General features: G+C 40.1%; 4 protein-coding genes across 7 annotated transcripts; 3 read left to right on the forward strand and 1 right to left on the reverse strand.

The window, feature by feature from the left end:
- The first annotated feature begins 509 nt into the window (after window positions 1-509).
- On the forward strand, window positions 510-19,742 carry LOC115752604 (ABC transporter I family member 1). Its single transcript, XM_048277386.1, has 5 exons — window positions 510-547; window positions 1,714-2,587; window positions 5,024-5,030; window positions 8,400-8,410; window positions 19,732-19,742. Exon 2 carries the CDS (start codon window positions 1,871-1,873, stop codon window positions 2,558-2,560), a length of 690 nt encoding a protein of 229 aa, XP_048133343.1. The 5' UTR covers window positions 510-547; window positions 1,714-1,870; the 3' UTR covers window positions 2,561-2,587; window positions 5,024-5,030; window positions 8,400-8,410; window positions 19,732-19,742.
- LOC115752603 lies at window positions 7,585-11,626 on the forward strand. 3 transcript variants are annotated; one of them, XM_030690864.2, is made up of 10 exons: window positions 7,585-8,054; window positions 8,205-8,225; window positions 8,477-8,560; window positions 8,926-8,960; window positions 9,106-9,214; window positions 9,983-10,071; window positions 10,393-10,504; window positions 10,601-10,734; window positions 10,833-10,881; window positions 11,113-11,626. In XM_030690864.2, exons 1-10 carry the CDS (start codon window positions 7,845-7,847, stop codon window positions 11,188-11,190), a joined length of 921 nt encoding a protein of 306 aa, XP_030546724.1. In that variant the 5' UTR covers window positions 7,585-7,844; the 3' UTR covers window positions 11,191-11,626. The 3 variants fall into 3 exon arrangements, with proteins under 3 accessions (XP_030546724.1, XP_048133341.1, XP_048133342.1); XM_048277384.1 differs by lacking the exon at window positions 8,205-8,225 and having other exon boundaries at window positions 8,477-8,566; XM_048277385.1 differs by lacking the exon at window positions 8,205-8,225 and having other exon boundaries at window positions 7,595-8,054.
- Window positions 13,250-17,291, reverse strand: LOC115752609 (glycerophosphodiester phosphodiesterase GDPDL6-like). Its single transcript, XM_030690877.2, has 10 exons — window positions 17,149-17,291; window positions 16,744-16,868; window positions 16,166-16,462; window positions 15,864-15,976; window positions 15,261-15,762; window positions 15,085-15,126; window positions 14,728-15,009; window positions 14,489-14,631; window positions 13,923-14,406; window positions 13,250-13,665 (listed from the first exon to the last, which is right to left on the reverse strand). Exons 1-10 carry the CDS (start codon window positions 17,151-17,153, stop codon window positions 13,382-13,384), a joined length of 2,277 nt encoding a protein of 758 aa, XP_030546737.1. The 5' UTR covers window positions 17,154-17,291; the 3' UTR covers window positions 13,250-13,381.
- Window positions 18,755-22,563, forward strand: LOC115752606 (VAMP-like protein YKT61). 2 transcript variants are annotated; one of them, XM_030690873.2, is made up of 7 exons: window positions 18,755-19,163; window positions 19,626-19,723; window positions 20,980-21,084; window positions 21,178-21,243; window positions 21,681-21,767; window positions 22,297-22,356; window positions 22,388-22,563. In XM_030690873.2, exons 1-6 carry the CDS (start codon window positions 18,971-18,973, stop codon window positions 22,345-22,347), a joined length of 600 nt encoding a protein of 199 aa, XP_030546733.1. In that variant the 5' UTR covers window positions 18,755-18,970; the 3' UTR covers window positions 22,348-22,356; window positions 22,388-22,563. The 2 variants fall into 2 exon arrangements, with proteins under 2 accessions (XP_030546733.1, XP_030546732.1); XM_030690872.2 differs by having other exon boundaries at window positions 18,756-19,163; window positions 22,297-22,563.
- The last annotated feature ends 440 nt before the right edge of the window (window positions 22,564-23,003 follow it).

A 23,003-nucleotide genomic window follows, 5' to 3' on the forward strand; every position in this document is an offset into this window, starting at 1 on the left:
CACTTGTAATAAATTAATTCAAAACTAAATTTTTTTACCACAAAAAAACTCAAATTGATACACTTATGACAAATTTACTCCCATTAGTATATGTTAAATTGAGTTAATATCACGAATAACCCCAAAACTAGTATACTTGTGACAAACGGATAGTAAAAATCTCAAAATAGTACACCATCAACTGCCACATATCATCCAACTTAGTAATTTGACGGTAAGATTTAACGAAAACTAATAGAGGTAGTTGTATCGGTTTGGAGGTTTTTTGTGGTAAAAAAACTATGTTTGGGGTAAATTTGTCGTGTGCCAGTTTGAAATTTTTTATAGTAAAAAAATTAATTTAAGATAAATTTATCACATACGTATCAGTTTGAGGTTTTTCGTAATAATGAACTCTATTTGTAAATAACCTAGGGCATTTCCAGAGGCACTGCCTCCTAAAGCCCCGGGAATAGCTCTCAGAGCCCCGCCCACTCCCAAAGAGCGAGATCCCGTGCCTCCCTTATGAATTACACCCCAACACCACTTTTGAATACAGCTGGCAGATGTACATTTCTATTGTGCAAAAAAAAAAAAAAAACGAAAAGCTTTAGTTTGATTTTCTCATAAGAACACGAGTCATCATCACCAAAGAGTCCTTTTTTAAGTTATCCTCGTACCTTGTATTACAAGTAGAGACGATGGTAGATCGTTCAATGAATACCCCAAATGGATTAAAAGCCCACAGACTTCCAAGCCCTTACGATGTTCAATTGGCTTCGCCGGTACAAGTTCTCGCTCTCTGAGAAGTTGCGCTCGTTAATGGCGTCACCGAGTTGAAGCCATGACCTCCGTTTCTCATGCTTTTGACCCCGATATCTTCTTCTCTTTTCTCTTTCCAGCGTCGGCGAGCGGATACGATTCTACGCAAGACAAATCCTATGCTGTACTAGATTTGCAGGTCATTTTCTTTTCCTTCTTCTTCTGCGCGGTGCTGCTAACTTCTTGTACTCTGCGAAAGCTTTCGTTTTTCCTTCGTTAAATTACACTTATTGCTCCTGGGACGAGTTCACGAGTAGAAATCTTAGTTTTTTTCTTTTTTTTTTTGGGTTGGAAAGTAGAAATCTTAGTTAACTGGTCTCTACAAAGACACCTTTTCTGAGTCCTATTGCTCCTGGGACGAGTTTTGTGAATTCTGCACGCCAGCTGTTTGTGAGTTTGTCGGAGCCAAAGTAGGAAATGGAGGTCCCTTTTCTGAGCAATTGGGCATTATTCGTATAGCTCTTTGGTTTTTCCTTTTTTTATTTGCTGTCTTTGTAGTTGCCTGAGACAAGGATAAAGGCGGTCTTGGGTGTTGGTGGTACATTTGGAGGCTCAGAAGAATGTGTTGCATGACATGTGGTATGACATCCAATAGGTTGATTTCAAATTCATGTGCAAAGGGCGTATTGTTGCTTCTTCAATACAATTTGTAACTCATGAGTAATGTTTTTCTTTTTCACTCTGATTGTTCATCATTCAAGGATATTGATTGTTATGTGAAGTCGACAAAAGATATTTTCTCCTTTGATCTGCATATAGGACAATGCTTTTTTGTACCTCATTGATAGCTAAACACCTTTTCTTTCAAACGTAAAGGTTTGGTGGACCCAGAATTCTAAAATGTAGTATGTCCTTTGAGATTGTTATGCATTTGTTTACTTGGTTACTGATTTCTTTGGTGCATGTTTTTAGATGCAGGATTTGCACTGGTGACATATGTTCACAGAATTGCTGTGTTCTCGTAGATAGTCATTTAACATCTTGCACAAGTGCTTGCTTGAATAAAGATTTAGGCTGTTCTTCATTCTTCTGCAATTTCCAACCCTTATTGGCCGGTCCCCGTACCTCAATGACCCTCCGAAAACCTCCATTGCCTCGGCTCCTCCTTGACAATGTTTCTTGCATGAGAAATGCGCAACAGATCTTGCGTCATGTGAACGTCTCTCTTCATGATGGTGGAGCTCTTGTGCTGTCTGGAACCAATGGCTCGGGCAAAACCACATTCCTGCGTATGTTGGCAGGGTTTTCTCGTCCTTCTGCTGGTCAGATCCTCTGGAACGGCCACGATGTCACGCAATCTGGCATTTTCCACCAATACAAGTTGCAGCTCAATTGGCTTTCCCTCAAAGACGCTATAAAAGAGAAATTCACTGTCCTCGACAATGTTCAGTGGTTTGAATTGCTTGAGGGTAAGCAAGGAAAGTCTCTGCCGGCCCTGGAGCTTATGGGGCTTGGAAGATTGGCAAAAGAGAAAGCGAGAATGCTTTCAATGGGTCAAAGGAAGAGGGTGCAGCTGGCCAGGCTGCTCGCTATTGACCGTCCCATTTGGTTACTTGATGAGCCATCTGTTGCGTTAGATAATGATGGTGTGAAGTTGCTGGAGTATATAATTACGGAGCACCGGAAGAAGGGTGGGATAGTAATTGTGGCTACGCATCTACCAATTCAGATTGAGGACGCCATGGTCTTGAGGCTGCCTCCCAGGTTCCCCAGACGGATCACGTCGGTAGATATGCTTGGCCGAGCAGATATTTTATAGTCCCTTGTGAGGAAAAACTATTCAGGGAAGGGCACCGCCCCTTTCGACAGGCTTAAGACGGTGCAAGACGTGATTATATACAAGTAGGACAAACTCAAAACTTTTTCAGTTTTTTAAAAACTAAGGGCCTGCGTGACAAAAGTTCTATTTTTTTTTTTATATTTTATATTTTATTTTATTTTATTTTGGGTTCATCAACCGTCGATCCCAATTAGTTTGGGATAAAGTCGATGTTAATGTTGATGTTGTTTCGGAAAATAAGTTTAGAATAGAAATACATTTGCTAATGCAATTTCATTTTTCTATTTTTGCGATAAGTTTTTGGCTCAGAAATAGATTTGGAATAAAAATGAAAAGTGAAATTCTACTTTTCTATTTATGGAATAGAAACAAAAATAAGAATTTATCGCATTGCTCACTCTCTTTCGCATGCGGTTTTCCTCTCTTTCGCGTCCTTGTCGCTGGGCGCCTATCCCCCCTCCGCTAGTCTTCGATCCCCGACCTCTTGTCGCCATCCGTTGGTCGGCTCCTTCGCCGGTCACTGTTTGTCGGTCACCGGTATCCAATTGCTGGCTTCCGTTCATCGATCTCCGTCCGTCCGTTGCCATCAACCAAGTTTCGACCACCCTCCACCACTCGTCAGTAGGCATGGCCACGGGCCGTGAACCGTGGGTTTCGGTTCATAAATTGGCGGTTCTGGTTCGTGGCCACTATGGAACCGGAACCGACCCTTGAAGGGTGGTTTCGGGGTGAGGCCCGAGGGGGGGGAGGGAAAGAGCAACGGCTCTTTCCCTAATTTTTTTTTTTGGTTGGTTCCTAATTTTTTAAAATCAGAATCGGCCCGTGAGGGGCCGGCCGGGTTCCGATTCTTCCACGGGTCGGTTCCGGGCCCAAACCGGCCCGTGGCCATGCCTACTCATCGATTACCCATCTCCGGTCTCCGGTCTTCGGTTTGCCGGTCGCTAGTTGCCCACCTCCAATCTTTGGTCCCTAGCCATCGATCGCCGGTTGCCTATTGTCGGTCTACGGTCTAACACCGCATGAGACCTCCCGGTTGCTGTTGCTCGACTTCGGTTGGGCATCCACCAGTATCCGGTCCGGTTCTTTGCGGTCGCCGATCATCGTTGGTTCTTGGTTGTCTCTCTCGCATCCCTACCGTTAGATGTCGTTCGCCGAATCTCTAGTCCTTGGTTGTTGTTCGTCGGCCACCGTCTGCCATTCACCCACCGTTGGTGGCCGTCCGCCGATCTCTAGTTCGCCTGCCACCGATTGCCGTTTGCCTGTCTTTGGTCACCCAACCGTAGAAGTTTTACGATGTTATCAAATAAATTTATGTTTCAAAAGAAGTAATTTTGTGTCGTTGTCAAACACGTGCCACTGTTTAGAAACTCGTCTAGCGAATAAAAATAGAAGAATATATTTCTGACCATAAATAGAGCGCGTGAAGAGAATGATCGTCATTCGTGACTAGCTGGGCTTTGTTTGCATGTTGTTTTTTTGTGTAATTTTAAATTATTAATAATAAAAAAAGTACAAACACGACTAAAACTTTTAGAACAAGTTGTTGCTCGCTCAGTATTTCACCGCGACGAAGGCCTTCGGTTTCATTTTTCTGAGTTTCCTTTCTTCTGAGGTTTTCAAAAGTACATACATAATTTGGAAACTGTCAAATCTTTTGACAGTTTTACATGCTTGAAAACACAACCATTTCTATGAGGTTCTAATTTCGCTATCATAAAACTGACTGCCGGAAAATTTTCCACAGTGCAGTTGCCGTTTCTTGTGTGTGACAATGATCAAAGTTTGCAAATTTGTGTCAGCCCAGCTGTTTAGATGTTGACAGGGCATATATATGTTGCTATCATCGTATGCACCAAGACAATGAGCTTTCAAATCAACCGTTAAGGCCTCTTCTTTTTTCTTCTTGGTCATTGACGTCCTGTTGATGCCCTTCAAATCAGCTTGACAATAGCAAACTAAAGGTCTAATTTCTCCATCATTATCTCTCATTTCGAGAAGATTAAACTGATCATTAGGATTTCTATCATTTGTCAAAATGCAAGACTTTTTTTTAGTCGTTGAGTAAAAGAACAGGACCCATGTTCATATATTCTTCTTCAAAACTCACACGGGATTTTTTTTTTTTAACTTTTTTACTTTGTTTAAATTTTTCGATACACAACGCTTTGATTTATTCTGATGTAAAAAAAAAAAGAAAAAACATTACATCAAAAATCCCAGACTTATACATGTGTGGCACGTTAATGCTTCATTAAGGTTCTATTAATGAACAACATTGAAAATCCGTCTATATGAATGGCGGAAGGCAAACGATATTGGACATGACGCCTGCCTGGTTGACGTCATTTTGGTTTAAAAATCATTTGACGGAATCTCGAAGGAGATCGAATGTGTCACACGAGTGTAAGTTTAGGATCTTTGATGTCACAAAAAAAAATTCAAACTAAATGTGTCACATAGAATATAATTTGAGATTTTTTGTGGCTTGTGGCTTTGCTACTTGAAACAATTGATACTTTCACACACAAAAATTGACAAGCAGACGCAGGTTATATATAGTTCTTTTAGGTTGCGTATGGTAACGTTTACGTTCTCGGAACAACTTTTAGAACAAAAACACTTTTTTTTGTTTCTGTTTCCAACAACGATTTTTGGGAACAGAAACACGTTTAATTCTTGCAAAAAAATTGTTCCTAATTTTTTCATTTAATTAAGGGGACTATATATATTAAAATTAAGATGTCTTTATCTTTTGAACTTACTAAATCAAATTAAATCTCATTTGTTCAATTTATGAAATCAAATTAGACCATTATATGTATACGTAATTTATGCACGATTTATGAAATTACAATATGGACGAGATCAACCATAAAAAAAAATTGAAAGAGAAGACGAATTGGAATTGGACAACAAGAACATCAAATATGTTTTCTATAGATAGAAAAAATTACAATTATGAGTCACACATAAATGTTCCCAAATAGTTAAAAATATGATTATCTTTAAATGGGGACCCCTAGAAAAATGTTAATTGCACTTTAAGTGAAACTGGGGACTAAAATGAAAAATATCTGCGCATTTAGGTCCTTTTGGTCTAATCGTGCATTTTTTACAAACATAAGGACTAAAATGAGATGCAGGATATCAAAGTCTCTTGTCATGACTCTAAAAGTAAAAAAAATTGGCTAAAATAATTTAAAATGAAAATTTTTAGTCAATTTAGGATTATGTTCAATCAAGAGACATGTGGTCCCAAACAGAATTTTTAAAAATTTAAGAAGAAAAAATGAAAAGGGAATTAAAATAAAAATATGGACTATTTTTTCTCATTTTTCTGACCACGGATACTATTTTTCCTGATTTTTGGCTATTTTTATAATTAAAATAAATCCGAAAAATGTCAAAAATTATGAAAGATGTTTTTTTGTTCAAAATTGGTTCCTAAGGCTAGGCCAAAGCTTCCAATGTTGATTTTGTAATTTTATGAATTTTTTTGATATTTTTAATTAATTTTCTAAAATAAAATGATCAAAATCAAGTGTCAACATCGTGCAAGAACAAACAAGAAGAGAGTGTGTTCAAAAACAAAAATATTCTCAATTGTTTCTAATTGTGACAAGTCATAGTTAAAGATCAAGTGCCCAAGAGACTGCAATGATCCATCTTGTGCGGGTCACAAGAAGAAAACTCACTTCAAGAAGGTTTCTTTTGGGAAAAGGTAAAGAAGCAAAGGCAAGGGAAAATGGAAATGGAAGTACCTGTGCAGAAAATCTAGTTCAAATGTGTTTCTACAAAGCGTTCCAAGAACACATAAGCAAGTTTTTTTTTTGTTTTTGTTTTCGCTCCACAAGTGTCTCTGTTTCTCAAAAGTATTTTCTGAACACTTTAGGAACACTTTTTTACCATACGCGTTTCTGGAGCATTACCATACAGAGCCTTAATCATTTTTTTGAACATAAACAAATAGAAAAACCGCTTGTTTGCTTATACCTTAATATAAATAAACACGCCACGAGTGATGTTGTGCTTTATCTTGTTACGACAAAAGCGGGCTGCAAAAGAATCTAAGGGTCCGCATGATAACACTTTTGGAAGTGAATTTCTGTCCCAGAAACACTTCTTGAGCATAAATCTGTTTGATAAAAATGTTTACTTTTGAAGTGAATTTTCTCTTCTAAAGTTATTTTTCCTCAAATTTGAAAAGTTAAAAAAAGTTACTTCTCAACTTAAGAAGTACTTCTCGACTCATTCTCTTTTCATTATGCCATCATCCTCTTTTCAATCTCGCTTGCCTTCGCCGCCACCCACCATTGACCACCGTCCGCCACCACCCATCGCCACCCGTGATCGCCGTCAATCGATGACCATCACCCATTACCGCCCACCGCAAACTTACGCTTACCGCCGCACATTGTTGCCACTCACCAACCATCCCCCGCCGCTAATCACCACTAATCACCGCCGATTGCGCCCATGACCATTGTCGCTAATCAACGACCACCGCGTCTTGCTAACCAACGCCGCCGCCACCCATCGCGAGACCACCATCCCCCGTTCGCCGCCGCCAACCACCACTGTGACCACCGCCATTGAGTCGCCGTCTTCGGCCGCCGAAATAAAAAATAAAAAAATAATTTTTAAGAAATTTAAAAACTTTAAAAATGAAGTTTTAGAAATTTTTCGACCGCCGACAATAATTTTTCATAAATGATTTCAGAAGTAGAAATTTTCAATCAAACGAATTTCTCTAATCAGAAATCAACTTCTAGAGCAGAAATAGAAAAATTCACTTATGCTTCTAAGTAGAAGTAGAAACATCAATTTTTAATTAGAAGTTGATTTTTGAAGCACAAATGTTGCCACGTGCGTCCTAAAATTACATGAAGTTCCATTTTTTCCGGCCGAAGGAGCCAATGTAAAATCTACAGCGCAGCTTCATAATGGCTGTAGAGACGTGCAAGATTGGGTGACGACGTTCTCCCGAGAGAGACCCAGACAAAAACCCGCTATCAAGATGGCGATATCTTTCGTCCCGGGCCTTACGTTGTCCTTGCAACATTTTCTTGATTCGACAACATGCAAATCATGTGCAGACTTCTCGCCATGAATGCCTCCACCTTCCCATTTCAGATGCGCTCTCAGATCTGTCGTTTGGAGTCGAAGCACAGGGCATCAGCAGAGCGGAAACAAGGGGTGAACTTGGATTTACAGCTTCCCCCGAGAGAGAAGCTGCTGCTTCTTCTTTCCCTTGTGCGTGATTATGGGGAAAAAGTCTTGGTTATGCACGGTTTTCACTCAGGTGTGTCTCTGCATCGCTCTCTATGTTGCTTTGAACTTGGGCCGGTCTCAGGAACACAGGGATTATACCAAGAGTGTCATCAGAAGCAGCGGTGGATTTCTTGATTCTTACTTTGTCACTGTCCGAGGGGGATTTAGAGCTCCAAATGAACAGACGCGGCTCTTAAGACTGGTAAATTTTCCGACTTTGTGTTGGTGAACCATTCGATGCTATTCGAAAGATGTTATTTTGTGAGGTTGATCCAGCAGTGCGTCCTTCTCTTTTAAATTGTGGAACTGGATGTTGTCATTGGGGTTTCCCATTTCAGCGTTTCATTTGAAGGTGCTCTCAGGGATGGCTACAGTATGATCTTAGTTCCCTTTGCATCTGTAGATTGATATCCGCAATCTTTACCAGTATTGGCTATCTCTCTCTCAGTCCCATACTTACAGTTAGACGTTACCAATATGAGTATCAAGAACTAGACTTGCAAATTATACTTTGCGTGCATTGTCTAAGTAGGGATAGAGAGATCAGGAATTGATGGTGTCTCTTGCTTTATCTTTGTGAATTCGGGCTTACGGACCCGGTGTTATCTTGGGGTTTTAATGAAGCTGGAGAAGGTGTCAAGGACATATGGCGCAGCATTTGTTGTCAACATCAGTGAACTTGGCGAAGATGACCCACTTATGCAGAATGTAAGAGTATGAATCAATTTTATCTCTGGTTTGAAACTTAAGAGCTCCCTCTTGCTTAATGTATACAATTTTAGTTCTTTTTTTCATTTGAAAAGCTATAAATTGAGTGCATTATGCACATATCCACACGGATAAGCTTGCTGGCTTAGAGATTGACTTTAGAAGGGTTATGTTACCAGTTGAAATGGCTTTAAGTTTTTTTCTTTAGGAGAAAGATAGCAGTGGAACAGTTATGCTTTGCTTTAGTTAAAATTTGAAGTATTACTTGCGGCACAAATACTCTTAGTTACTCCAGATTGATTTTATGTTTGTTGGGAGTAAGATTCCGCAACCAGCAATGGAAATTTAACATTCTCTTTTGGCAGGGTACACAAAAGTACCAATCGCTGAAAATTCCATGGTATCCATTCTCTTCCTATTTGCTGTCTTTGGGATTGAATATGTATAATATTTCTGTCGCATTTTAGATCCTGATATTATATTTGGGTCTTGATTGTTCTTTATTCAGCCAAATTGTTAGGTAATCCAGAATAGTGACACTGTAGGTACACCACTAAAGCTTCAAAAGGAGGAAGAAGTTATTTCAGAGAGCAGATGAAAATTCCTCATGGGAAAACCTTAGACTTAATTGGTCTAGATACCGGCCTTTTTAAGGTATGTTGTCATATGTCAAAAGACACCTCTTAATATCCGTCCAGCGTTTAATTTTTCTCTATGGCTATATACATCCTTTTTCTTATCCTATTTCTTTTAGAGAAAAATACGTCTATAAGCTTGTTACCTGTATTGTGGCTGAGTGTCTGCATGCGTTTACTGTGTATGGTAGGAAACCTCTTTTACTCTCAAATATGGTGGCATGTCTGGTGTTTGGTGTGGTGATTTTCAGAGGAAAAAAATTGCATGTGGTGGATATGAGGGTTCTGGTTTTCTGTAATGCGATCGACAAAGAATTATTACACGAATTATGGTAATTGAGAGAGCAGGCTGGGAAAACTAGTCATCTTGAATATAGGACTAATGGCCAATGAGCAAATACATGCTGTTTTAATTTCTGGATTGGTAGAACCCATTCTCTGTCACCTGGTTTTACCCTAGATCAGGACGTATCTTTAATTGGTATACCTCTATGGAAACTATGCTCCCACTCATGGAGGGTTCTTCTGAGTCAGTTTGACCTTCCATCTTTGCTTTCCTACCTGGGAACTTCTTCACTCAAGCTCATTATCTGATGGAGCAATGTACGCATCCATACCAAACTCATACTCCTCCCATGGACCTACATATACTCTCACACTAGGGCATCGTATTGTATGTCAAATTACCTACTTTCATGTACTTCCACCTGTTTTTGCTCAACTGGTGATGTAGCTGGAGCGCAAATTTCAACAATATGAAGTGAACCTTATATCTCTCAATCTCCAGGGTTCTGTGATGATGGGATCATCAATGGGGCTTGGCGTGGAGCAACTTAAATGGCTCACAAAGATCCTAGAGGAAACAACTGGTGAATGGTAAGTTTGAGGAATTCAACTTTTGGTGTCCTTTATTTCCTTTGGATAAGCATATCTGTTGGCATTGTACCATGTCACAATGTTTATTTTTCAAGTATACACGCAAGTTCCTTTGTCGAATAAATTACGACTTCTTTGAGCTTTTCTGAATACTGTAGCATTTAGATACCTCAGCTGTGAATTGTTGTGAATTCTTGTGTTTGTATTGCCTGATAATTTGTGGGGACCTGCCTTGCTTATCCATCAGTTTTGGCATGTCTGTCAAAAGAATGAAAGTGTTGCCCTTATAACCAGGTGACTTTTTGCTCTCTGTGAACTCAGGCGCATAATCGCAGGATTTCTTCCTCTGACTTCCTGCCAAGAAAGTAAGGATCTATTTGAAGCAAGGGCAGATCTTAACCCTTTGAGTAGCATCTTTTCCACTTATGGAGTGGTAAACTCTCTCGTTTTTCTTGCCTCCTCGTGAATGAATTATGAATCACATGAATCCTTCTTGAGTAAAGAAGTTGAATCGGACATGTCTTCCCAGAATGCATACTTAAGTAAAAGGGCTGGCATGCATCGTGTTCACGAAGGGGGTGTTACCTACATTGGCGACCCTGGCCAATTATATAAAAAATCTAATTCTGCTTCGTCTCATGGAACAGCGTCAGTCTTTTGCAGGTATCTCATTTTGTCTCTGTTCTGAATTTTCCATCTGTGTTTGTCCCACCTATAATATGGTATGAATTCTGTTTCTATGATTTTTCCTGCTTCTCCAGAGAACTTGCCGATGGGTTCCTTCTTCACAGAGTCACCGCTCTGGAAATAGTGAGTCATCATATCTCTTCTGTAATCCAGTCTTATGAATAGCCTTTTTTGAATTAGGGCAAAATGCTAGAATAAGTTGACATTTTTGCCAGCTTGGTTTTTGAAAATTAAACTATTTTAATGGGGATTTTGGTGATGGAACATCATGAAATTTTCCGTATGATTGATTACCCCATCTGACTGTTTGACTTTCATGTGAAAACACCAACTTATGCACGTAGCTGTTGGCAGGTGACTTATTTCGTTAACTTGTCTGGGGAAGCTGTCCACAAAACCGTGCTGCGGCACCCCGGAAAGGAGGTCATGTGAGTTCACAAGTAGCCAGAAAGTGCAAGTTCATTTGATTGGACAGATTCCTTGTAAATGAGTCGCCACGCGAATTTTTTCGAGGTACTTATCGTCTTCATTTGTCAGCCCCACGGTCGTCGAGCAATTCTTGTGAGGTCGGTTCCGCTTGTCTCGGGAGCCTCTCAGCCATTTTTGGATAGCAGAGTTGAGGATGTGTTTCAACTCTCTTTCTTGCATAACTGAGTACTTCATTGAGGTTTTCTGCAATTGTAAATTGGAAAGCACATTGCTGATCGGATAAAGTCATGGTCTTTCTTCATTCATTGTTGTATTCAGTAGTTGAAGTTTGATGCTGATTATTACTAAGAGAAGTCTAGCTTTCCCTGTAATGACATGTTGCAAAGCTTGTAGTATGAGTTTAGCAGCTTGCCTTTCCGCAAGTTTGATCTCTTGACAAGTTCCAATTCCTTTAATTTTAGTGTTTTTAAACTTGTGTTGTTGAGTTTTTGGAGCTTATTTAAGATTTTCTTAAGCAATAAAAATATTTTTTTTTCCTCTCGCCCTTTAAAAAATTTGTATATATTCAGCTATAAGAAATTTTAAAAAAATTACTCGCGAACAACCTATCAACAAATTACATATTCTGAAACTTACATGTATTTGAAATAAAAAAAACTTTTGTTAGGTGTATTATAGATGTGAGAAATTATTTACACGCTTACGGATGTTAAAAATTATGATTTCTACGGGCACTTAAATTAAATAAAAGTGAAATTGCATGAATTGCGAGATTAATTGCACACACATTATTTTGCGACCAAAAACACAAAAATTCTTTATATTAATAAAGCCAAATCAAAATGAATATGTTTTTTCTTAAGAGAAAGGAAAATATATGTTATGGATGGTTTTCTTGCATTGGCCATTCTAGAAGGAAAATGCGAAGCTGAGATTTTAAGTAAAGACCGGCTTTTTAAGCAGATTACTTTGTGGTTATTTTGGCTGTTTGGATAAATCGAGTCAAGACAGGATATAAATGGAGACTTTCGGACAAAGACTTGCGCAGATTCTTGCGAGAGTTGCGTCTCTGATGAGGCCTCTCTCCTCCTCCTCCTCCTCCTCCTCCTCGATGTTGTTATTGTTATTATTATTGCAAAGACGATGGCGATGACGATGGCGATGATGATGATGATGATGATTTTCTGGTTTGACGAGATTCATACCCCCTTGTACTGGAAAGGTTATTGGGTGATCCATACTGCACACGAGAGAGGCTGTGATGATGCATTCGGAAAAATGTGAGAAAGACGAGGCCTTTGAGGAAGCACCCACCAAATTTTCTTGGCGGGGCGACTCCGGTCGGAGGGTTTCTGAAAGTTCCCATCTTTGGGCCTTTCACGAGCAACCGCTGTTTCGCAGCCACAGATTGGTGTTAGAGTGGTGATTTTCTCACTGTCTTGCTTCGCATGAATGATTCCGAGCTGTTTTGAGTAATGTTCTGAGTCTCTCTCTCTCTCTCTCTAGACGATGAAGTGGTGAGACTTGGAGCTGTTGTGTGACTCTGTTATTGGGGTTTTTAGCTTTCCAAAGATTGTTCCGTTTCAATTTCAAGCAGTGTTCATCTTGCTCTTTTCATCCTTAATTCGTTTGCATTCTCGGTTTCACATTTCATGATCTGGCCTCTGTTTTTCTTTTCGCATTTCTGCCTGTGAAAAGCAGGGATTTTCATCTGTTCTGTTTGCTGGCAATTTTTTTCCCCCTCCTCTGTTCTTATTCGGTTGTTTGCTTGGTTTTAAAGAGGAAGCTCATCAGATGTCTTTGATTAAACGAATACTCATTCAACAATCTACAGTTTTAGTTGTTGGAAAATAAGTGGAGCAGCGGTTGAGGAGTCTATTGACTTTTCTCTTTACTAGTCAACATTTATCTCGAACTTGGAATCCTCACAACCTAAAGACTTGCCAAATCCATTTATCACCAGTTAAGAGGGGTTCAAAATCGCCACCAATTGGACTTTCATTGAGGACTTGTGGATCCAAAATGGTCATAATACACCACTTAACATAACTCACTTCTGATAATAGTCAATGGCAGATTTCTTTACTATATTACAAACTGAAATGAATCAAGAGAAAGAGAGTAAGCTAAGTGAAACATGAGAGAGGAAAGATGACCTGCAGATCCATTGGACAGCTCCTTCTGTTCGTTTCTTTTAAAAGAGTAAATTGAGTGCTCCAACAGCCGCTAGAGAGAGACCCAAATCAGCAACTATTTTTAGCGCACTGGAGTCCTTGGCATCAGGTGCAGGTGCAGGTGGTGAGTTCACGGATAGATCGACGGCTACAGGAGGTAGAGGTGGGTCCACGATGTCTGCGACTTCGAGAATTGGAGCAGGAGCTTCTGCCGGTGGCTCGGCTCCTTGGATAATGCTAACAAGAGAACCAGGCTGAACTGGTAAGATGGCTTGCTCGGCATTCAAATCAAAACATGGGCTTCCTGCAATGACAAATGGAACAGTGAGCGGTCATTCTTGGTTTCCTCTTGCCTGTGGTTTAGGGACTATATATTGTTTCAAGCATGGAGTGCAATCAGACAGGTCTAACTGTCAAAGACCCCAAAGAATTTCTTAAAGTTAAATCGCCCACTTTTGTGTGTGAGCGTGCACTATTGCGCTTGGGCATAGACACGTACACTTTTCATATAAGGTGTGCTTGACTGGACCTATAAAGGAATTTAACTCATGCAGTGCTTACTCATGTATTTGTTGGCTGTTGCCGGGTATTCAGTGATGATCCCATCAACTCCAAATCCTGCTACATAAGTAGCCAGCTCCAGAATAGGATCCGCAAAATAATCGAATGCGAGTGAAATGTACTCGTTCCTCAAAACAGAGAGATATACTGAGATATTTGCTGCGTGCATTTCGTCAAGAACACTTGTATTGCCCATGAGGAAGCTGTTTGAAATTGGCATGATGGAGGGCCTCGTGATGGTGACTGCGTCAGCGTACTTTTTTATCTCTTCTACTGGCTGCTTTGGTGCATCGCTTATTTTCTCTTCAATTGTCAACACTCTTTTGTAGGTCGAGACATTCTTGAACTGTGATAATACGGAGCTGTCATCGGATTGGATCAAGACTTGTTGTGTGGATTGTTTGTCGAACGTGGCATTGCTCAAGGCTTTGGAAACAGCGTCTACTATACCAAGACCCTTCTTTGATGCTAGGTAAGCAGCATTCTGATAAGGGATGAGAAAACTTGTTCATGCTTGTGAAAAGGGCTCCAAATCAAAATAAGGAAGAAACTAAAGCATTTTTTACCTCTATATTTATCAGAACACCTGATACTGCCTTTGACTTTGCAAGCTCCAGAAATTCTGAAAGAGTGACAAATTTGCCTTTGTTCTTATTTGCTGGATCTCTCAGGAAGCCAACATCACTACCAAAAGGGCTGACAAGTTGAGCTGAAACAAGGAAACTTCTTGGTGAGCAATTTCATCAGACATCAACCTGTGGGCAATATCAACACTATATATGGTAAGATCACGGGGCAACATTACGCTTTAAACTCTGGATTTCGCTCCATGTAAGATCAAAGGAAAAGATTCCGCTGTCTTGTTGGATCTCAGGGATAACGATTGATCGAGACATGAAAGTGGGCATTGCAGTGGTATCTCCTGAGAGGTCTGCAGAATCCAAGCAGAAGGCAACTCCATCTTTTGACATTTGCACTGAGCAGTCGATGATGTCAGCACCATCATCTATTGCTTGCTGGTATGCTAGATCAGTGCACCCCGGATAATTTCCACTTGCGCCGTTATGAGATATGATTAAAGCTTTCCCTGCACAGGAGCACTTTGGTAAATAGAAGTTGATTGAATGATGATAATTCAGAATGATCCAGATGAACTTGTTACCTTTGACAGGCTTGCTAGCATTGTTGTTCTGGGTAAAACATGCTGCAAGAAAACCGCAACTTTGAGTTTCAGAGGACATTTCTACCAGGTTTATTGCTCGCAGAATAAATGCATTCACCAAACCTACAGTTTTATGGCAAGTTAAAATGCAAACTTGACAGTTATTTTTCCGTTACCAATGGTTTCTGAAGCTGTTGGAGGGAAATCTGTAAGCACCCCGTCAACAGAAAACTCAGAGTTATCGATGAACTGCAGGTATTCTGATGTGGGGTCATAGCTATAGTTGAAACTTGCTGGATAATCATTTGCAAAACCTGAAGCGTATACTTCAAGGCCCAGTTTATGAGCATCCGCCACAAGACTGGTGGGGGCTTCCAGATATTTGTTTGTACCAACTGGCAATATGTATTCCTTTGGAACAAGTATTCCAGATGCAAAGGACTTGATCGACTCAAGGTCTTTCAGTATTGAACCGTATGTTTGCTTGGTGGATGGTTCAACTGCATCCGTGGCCAGAAATCGGAATATGAGCTTCGTCCTTGCCTTATTGACTTTTCCTTGCATAGCCTTCAAGAAACCAATCTCTGGAGATGATAGGTAATCAAGAGGATAGTACCTCACAACTTTCTGCACGTAGGATGCTGGACTGTGTTTGTGTTCATTGTAGAATCCATCATACTGTAGCAAGGAATGGATATAACACGTCCATCAATAAGTTGTTGTGAAAAGCAGCAGCTCCTCAGAGAGAGAGAGAGAGAGAGACAGACAGACAGACAGACCTGAACATTTAGCCAAAGTAGCTTGACACTTTTGCGTCCAACTATATCGTCGACGGATTGAATCGACAGTGCGCCATCAAACAAACTCGGCCTGGACAGAACATTCTGAACCACTGCAGGAAGGAAAGAAGAAGAATACAATGGAAAGATGGGGAAGTTAGTTTTTTTCTTTCAAGCACAAATAGTATCTCGAACAGCCTATTTGCTGTCCTTTTTGCCCCCTACGAACTCTGTAATGCAATATTTTCAATGCATGTGGTATAGATTAATTGTCACAATACTACATGAAGAGTTAGGCTTACATGTGACATTGTTGAATAGCTCGTCGGACGTGTAATCCACAGTGAACCAGCCCTTCAAGTCTTGTCCATTAACTTTGTAGGTCTTCTCTCCCTGTGGATACACCATTGCTATGTTGGTGGTATTGTCGAGCCTGACATCAGGTTGGCATACGCCTAGACCGTCCTTTGTGAGCTGCAGATCGCAGTACAAGACCACATCGCCCATGCTTGAGGTCATTGCCATGTCGACGGCAAACTCGCTCGAATCGGGAAAGAGCCCAGAGAACCCTCCACGAGCTATAACAAGGGGCTCGTTACCTGTGGATAAGGCACACATGCTTCATGTTACTGCGCTCAGATTTTCAAGGACATCCATATAGGAAGTGCAGGATATGATGCAAGCAATTTGTGGAACTAAACTGGACCAGAAATTCCCATTTTGTCTTTCTCAAATCTCCATGATCTTACCCACTTAAACTGCCAAATCTCTCTTATTCTTGGGGTAATTGTTTTTCATCCTCCAAATGAACTTTTCAAGTCCAAGCATGAATGCGATAAGCAGAGAGAGAGACAGAGACAGAGAGATTTAGTCAGAATACCATTGAGGGTCAGCCATTTCTTTGAAGGAGCATCTGAAGTCCCTGAACCCTCTGAAAGCTTCTGGGCAAAGCTTGAATGGATAAGCATCGAAAAGAAAAGCAAACACCTAAACATCTCTCCAAACCTGTCACATGTCAAAAGAATGTACACATTTCACCAAATGACTGCCGCGATTAACAATAAATCCGGAACGAGAAAAACGGAGATCAATTAGCTGCAATTTGATTACGAAAATGCGGAAATCATCATCACGGTTTTCTTCTCTTCTAAGAGTTCTCATTACTATCAGGCATTGCCAACTTTGACGGCGCAAGCCCTTCAATAACATGGACATTAACCCCATTGAAACAGAAGCAGCAAACACCAATGAGAAGTACAAAAACAAGATAGGAAAGGGAGCTTACTGCATTGTTTAAAACGTTCAGGTGGAGAAATAAAACATTCCCTCTCAAGTTTCAGAAGGAAACAGACAAAAAAAAAAGGAAAAAAGAAGATCAAAGAAACTCTCAAGGGAATGTAATGGAAGCGAGAGAGGGGTGGGGAGGGAAAGAGAGAGAGAGAGAGGGTGACCAGAATTTACTCCAAAAGAGAGGTTCTCCTCAATAACTCCCCCAACACAATTCTCGCATTAATAGCTGGTCAGGATTTATTTACTCTTAACGGAACACCGGTTTCATAAGGTCCCTGTTCCTTTCTTCTCTTGACTGGCGCACAAAATTACGCGGGAGCATTGGACTCGACAGCTCAAACCCTTAACGGCTCAACGGTTTTTCAAACATTTTAAGGATGTCTTGTCGTGTGGTCTCGTCAGGGTTAGCTGCCTTGTGCTGCTAATGCTGGAAAACAAGAGACGGCAACGTGTGAGCATTTATCAAAGCACTCCTAACGTGATTTAGATAGGATGGAAAAATAAATAAAACGTGGACCAGTAAAATTGATGGCGATGGTAAGTACCTATCTTACGGATACGAAAACTGTCCACGTGTCCGACGTGTAATTAGAGCGTATCTGTCCAGCACAAATTTGATGCTTTTCACCAAAAGAACTTCTCTCAATTATATCAAGACATGGACGATGAATCGACTGCCACATAATCACAGCTTTGACTAAATCAACATGTAAAGCAACATAGTTGCGTTTTTCAAATGTAAGTAGGCATACTAAGCACATTGCTATAAGTGTCATCTAACTATTGAATTGAATGTCTTTAGGGACGCGCAACCTGCCACTATATCTTAATACCCCACGTCAGAAATCTTAAAACCATCGATTTAACTCCTCTCCCGTTTCTAGACATGTGAGCAAGTTGATCGCGTTTTCTTAATTTTTCGCGAACATGATCGGTTCAACTCTCAAAATGGGAACTGGGTGGGGGTGGAAACTTTTAATGTGAGGTGTACGGTACGATTCCGACACTCCGTAAAGAGGTATAGTAAAAATCATCTTTGAAGAAGAGATTTAGAGTAGGACCAAACAAATAATAAAAATTCTCAAGGTGGCAAGAATAATTGTGGGCTACAAAGAACAAAAAGCTATTTCTCATATATATAATTTGAAGGTATTCCATTATGGCTTTGCTTAATTAATGTATGTTCTTTACCAAAATACCCATTAATGATTTCAATAAAAAAAAATGTCTACTAGCAAGAAAAAAAGAGAGATAGGAAAAATGCCATCCTTCTTTCTCTTTTCTTCAAGTAATCTCCCCTTTCTTATGTCCCCAAGAAATGCCAAAGAACAAAGAGGACCACCCACTACTTCCACTTTCTTGGCAGAAAGGAATAGCACAATGATCTTTCCAAGTGCATTCTTGAAGATCCCTTGACTGAAAAAAAAAACTTAAGCTTGTTTGAGAAAAAATATATATATATATTTTTTAAAAAATAATCGCTTATATCGCTCGAAAATTTTTCGTTAACAACGTCAATTTTTATGTAAAGGAAAGTTTAAAATAAAAAGTTCCATAAAAAAGGAGAAAAAGTAGCAACGGAAGCATAATGCCCCAATCAACTCAACGCCAGCTGATCAACTCCGCCATAAAGCGAAACTCCAAGGTCCTGCACCCTCCCACACCAGATCATTACCCCCAGCCCTACCTCTCGGATCCTAAATCAACACAAATCATCCTCCCCAAAGCCCCCAAAATTTCAGGATTTCGATCGCAATTTCGTGTACCCATTTGAGATTTTGAATCCATCGGTCGATCGGTTGAGCGCGAGAGGGAACATGAAGATCACAGCTTTATTGGTGCTGAAGATCAACCCGGACGGATCCGACCCGATCATCCTCGCCAATGCCTCCGATGTCAGCCATTTCGGCTACTTCCAGCGCTCCAGCGTCAAGGAATTCATCGTCTTCGTGGGCCGAACCGTCGCCAAACGCACCCCGCCTGGTCAGCGACAGTCCGTTCAACATGAAGGTCTGTTCTTTCTTTTCCCCCATTTTATGCGGTGTAGGATTTATAGGAGTTAGGGGTCGGAACTCAGATATCTGGATTCTTTTCTTTTCTTTTCTTTTCCTTTACCTCTGCTTGTTTGAGTGAAGGTCGGAGATTGGGTTGATGGGTGTCGGTTTTTCGTGCGGAGTATCTTTGGTCGGGATTGAAGTTTTTACAGGGCCGGTTTTGGGTCTTGATTTGTTGAATATGAGTGGATGAGCTTGAAACAAAGTATTAGGAATCATTATAGTTTCAACACAATGGCAATAATTTATGTGGTCGTGATAGTTATAAGCTCAGTCGTGTGCGTTGTGATAATTTTCTGTCTTCACGAGGACATATCATTAAAGCCTGCAAATTTTACTGTTTACTCGAATTTTTCTTGTTCCGGGTAAGTTGTTTGTTCATTTATGTCATGGCGAGTTGTTTTATTGAGTTCTGCAGAGTACAAAGTGCACTCGTACAATAGAAATGGACTCTGCGCATTGGGTTTCATGGACGATCATTATCCAGTCCGAAGTGCATTTTCTCTACTAAACCAGGTGAAAAGACTGTTCTTTGTTGCATCAATAATCTATGGACTTTGGATGCTCGGTTGATGAGTCAAACTTATGAAGTATGTGGTGCTCAAAGGGTATATGATCTTGTCAATTGCCCTGCACGATATTTAACTGGGCAGGGGGATGTGCGTTAGGGTCATGACAGTAAGTTATTTGGGAATTTCAAGAACCAAAGAAGGTACCATTGTAAATTAAAGTAATCTCTGGTGGATAGAATATTGATGTGCGAGTATTAGCATGACTTTATAATGTATTTAACTGAGATCAATAAAGATTGAGTTAGGTATGGTGAAAGAGCTGGAGTCACCTTACTCCACTGGAATGATAGATTAGGCAAACTGCACCACAGGTGCTTTGGACAGTTCTAGTGGGATGCGATTTATTGTACAAGAGCAGGTCAATGAGCCGAGGGTTTGAGAGTTGCTTGAGAGGATTGCGAGAAAGCCCCAAAGATGAATCTTGGGACTACGGACATCGAGGAGGAAATGTTTCTTCACAGGATGCAGTGACATGAGAGTCTGTGTAGCCTATTCCACATAGGAGACAAAGGTATCTGTTTCACTGTCATTGTTGTCTGAGCTGTATTGCAGTTTGGGCTGCATCCTTTGGACTGCTATACTGGAAATGAAGTGTAATTTTAAGGAAGGCCCCTAAGAGTGACAAACCGTTAGGAAGTTGCACTCCTAGTTAGTGCCTTTCACCTTTTCTTCGGTTAATTTAAGATTGTAGATAAATGAAATGGAGTTTGCAATAGTTAGAAAATGATTTGGTCAGAGAGCACTTTACTGCTCGATCTTAGCTATCTTGCTTCCTTCATACAATCTAGCATCGGGGCACACTCGTATGCGTTTGCATAAATTAAAAAAAAAAAAAAGGAGGGAAATGGGGTGATTAGCTGACAAAGGGAGAGTACTGGAGAAAGTGTGTGAGTGGAACAAGTGCCTTGTAGGGCTAATAGATGAAATATTATGGAAAAAAAAATGATGGCTGAAAATCGTTGTAATTTTTCTAATTGATAGAAGATGAGGGAGCTTACACGTGTGGAATTTCTAAATGGGTTAATTTTTGGCATTCTCAGTAGCATGCTAATTAAGGTGTTGTAATTACAAGTTAGCATAGTTGCAAACGAGCATCCTATACTTATGATGATTATTTATTTCAAGTGCACTTGTTATGTTGAGATGACCCTATATCCATGGCATGAGAATTTTTTATTCGTCTATCTTCCCTTGGGGCAGGTGCTGGATGAGTATCAGAAAAATTTTGGTGATTCTTGGCGACGTGTGAGTGCTGATGGGGCTCAACCGTGGCCCTATCTAAATGAAGCTCTTACCAAGTTTCAGGTCAGAAAGATATTGTTGGATTTTATATTTGAGATTATTGTTATCTAATGGAATGAAGTCTCAGTTCTGTTTCCTTTCTTTTCTTTACGTCAGGATCCTGCAGAGGCTGATAAGTTGCTGAAAATTCAGAGGGAGTTGGATGAAACAAAAATTATACTTGTAAGTGTTTAATAGTTCCTCCTCCTCCCCACACATTTGACACACACACCAAAAATGATAATGAATAGAAAGAAGAAACTCATAAGATCCTTCTGTTTTTGACCAAAGACATATTTACTGAGATAATTCGAATTGCCTGCCACACTTGTCTTTTTGCATCTTTTGTAGAGGCGGATGAAGTAAGAGTCTTAGTTACTTGAAGATATGTAATGTGCTCACTTGTCTAATTTGTTCGTTGGAGGCCAGCTTCATTTTTCAAGTTACCTTCACTGAACAGTGCAGACTTTTAATTTCCCAAGGCTATACTACCCTGAATAGTTATTTACTCCTTGTTCATGACATTAGCAATTGCTTAGGGAATTTTCTAGAAATTAATTGAGAATAACAACTTGATGACTATTGGTTGTTGCCCTTCTCACTTTAGTTCTTTGACGCAGCACAAAACTATTGATAGTGTGCTTGCCCGTGGTGAGAAGCTGGATAGTCTTGTTGAAAAGAGTTCAGACCTCAGTGCAGCATCACAGGTACTCATGAGGCATGCCTTGTTAGTTTGTATTGTTGCTACCTGACATTATGCTTAGGTCCCTCCGAATGAAATTCCATGCATGGCTACAACACAGCCTTTGTTCTTGTTCTGGGTATTATTTTCTTAGTCTGTGATTGTCCTGCTGGGCTGAATTTTTAGATTGCGGGTCAAAAATGTTGTCCACACAAATGTTGCTGAGGTGGGCAATAGCATTGCTATTCTATCTTCTTTTCTTTGGGATGATTTTATCTTTATGATCTGGTCAACCATTTATTGTCTTGTTCTTCATTTTATTCACAGCATAAAGATTTAGCATTTTGCATGGAATTGTCTACAAATTTTATTTGTTGTGTCTCGAGTCATCACGCAGGTTGCACCTATTTAAATAAGAAGTTGATTCTTGTGTATGTTGACTATACGCTGGCATTTTACATTTACGGGGTGACATTGACATAGTGTCTTCCGAGTCCCTTCTCTGGATGGAATCGATTTATTGCTGATATTGGAATCTTTGGTGGTTGAAACAGATGTTTTACAAGCAGGCGAAGAAAACCAACCAATGTTGTACCCTCCTGTAAGGTTTATGAGGCGTTGTGACGACGAGAACACCTTGTTCATGATGGATGAAAGAGTAGGGATTCTTAGAATGTCCATATATCATTTACCAATTGTTTGCATGGTTGAAATTGTGTGTGGATTTTCACTCGCTAAGATTCTGTCGCACTCTCGAGTAATGTGAGCAGCAAATGTTATTGAACATATAGTCTCATAATCTAAGTTTGTTCCAGAGTTGAGAGGTTCTCTGTTGTTTTTATGTCCACCTCAAATAACTTAATTGTTTCTAAAATACTGGATCGTGAGAATGATAAATAGCTAGAGTTGTTTCTCACTATATCGAAAGATCTTCATTAATCGACTCTTATTCATTCAATTTGAATTGGTATTTTCTTCATGATAATTATTTGTGCTGCTGCATGCAAAAATCTATCCTATCTCTTAATTGGTGACCTTCAATGGCTGCTCTTTCACTTTCCAACCGACCTTCAGTAATAACAGTTAAAATGCAACATGAAGAGCATGAACGTCCGTTTGTTTCTTCATGGAAGTCCTCGTACATGTTTCTGCACCCTTCTTGGTTGGAGCCACGGTCTCCTGTTTGAGATTCCAATTTCATGATTTCTCTGCTGCATGCAAAAATCTATCCTATCTCTTAATTGGTGACGTTCAATGGCTG

Source organism: Rhodamnia argentea, chromosome 4 (genome assembly GCF_020921035.1).
Source record: "Rhodamnia argentea isolate NSW1041297 chromosome 4, ASM2092103v1, whole genome shotgun sequence".
NCBI classification, from domain to species: Eukaryota; Viridiplantae; Streptophyta; class Magnoliopsida; order Myrtales; family Myrtaceae; genus Rhodamnia; species Rhodamnia argentea.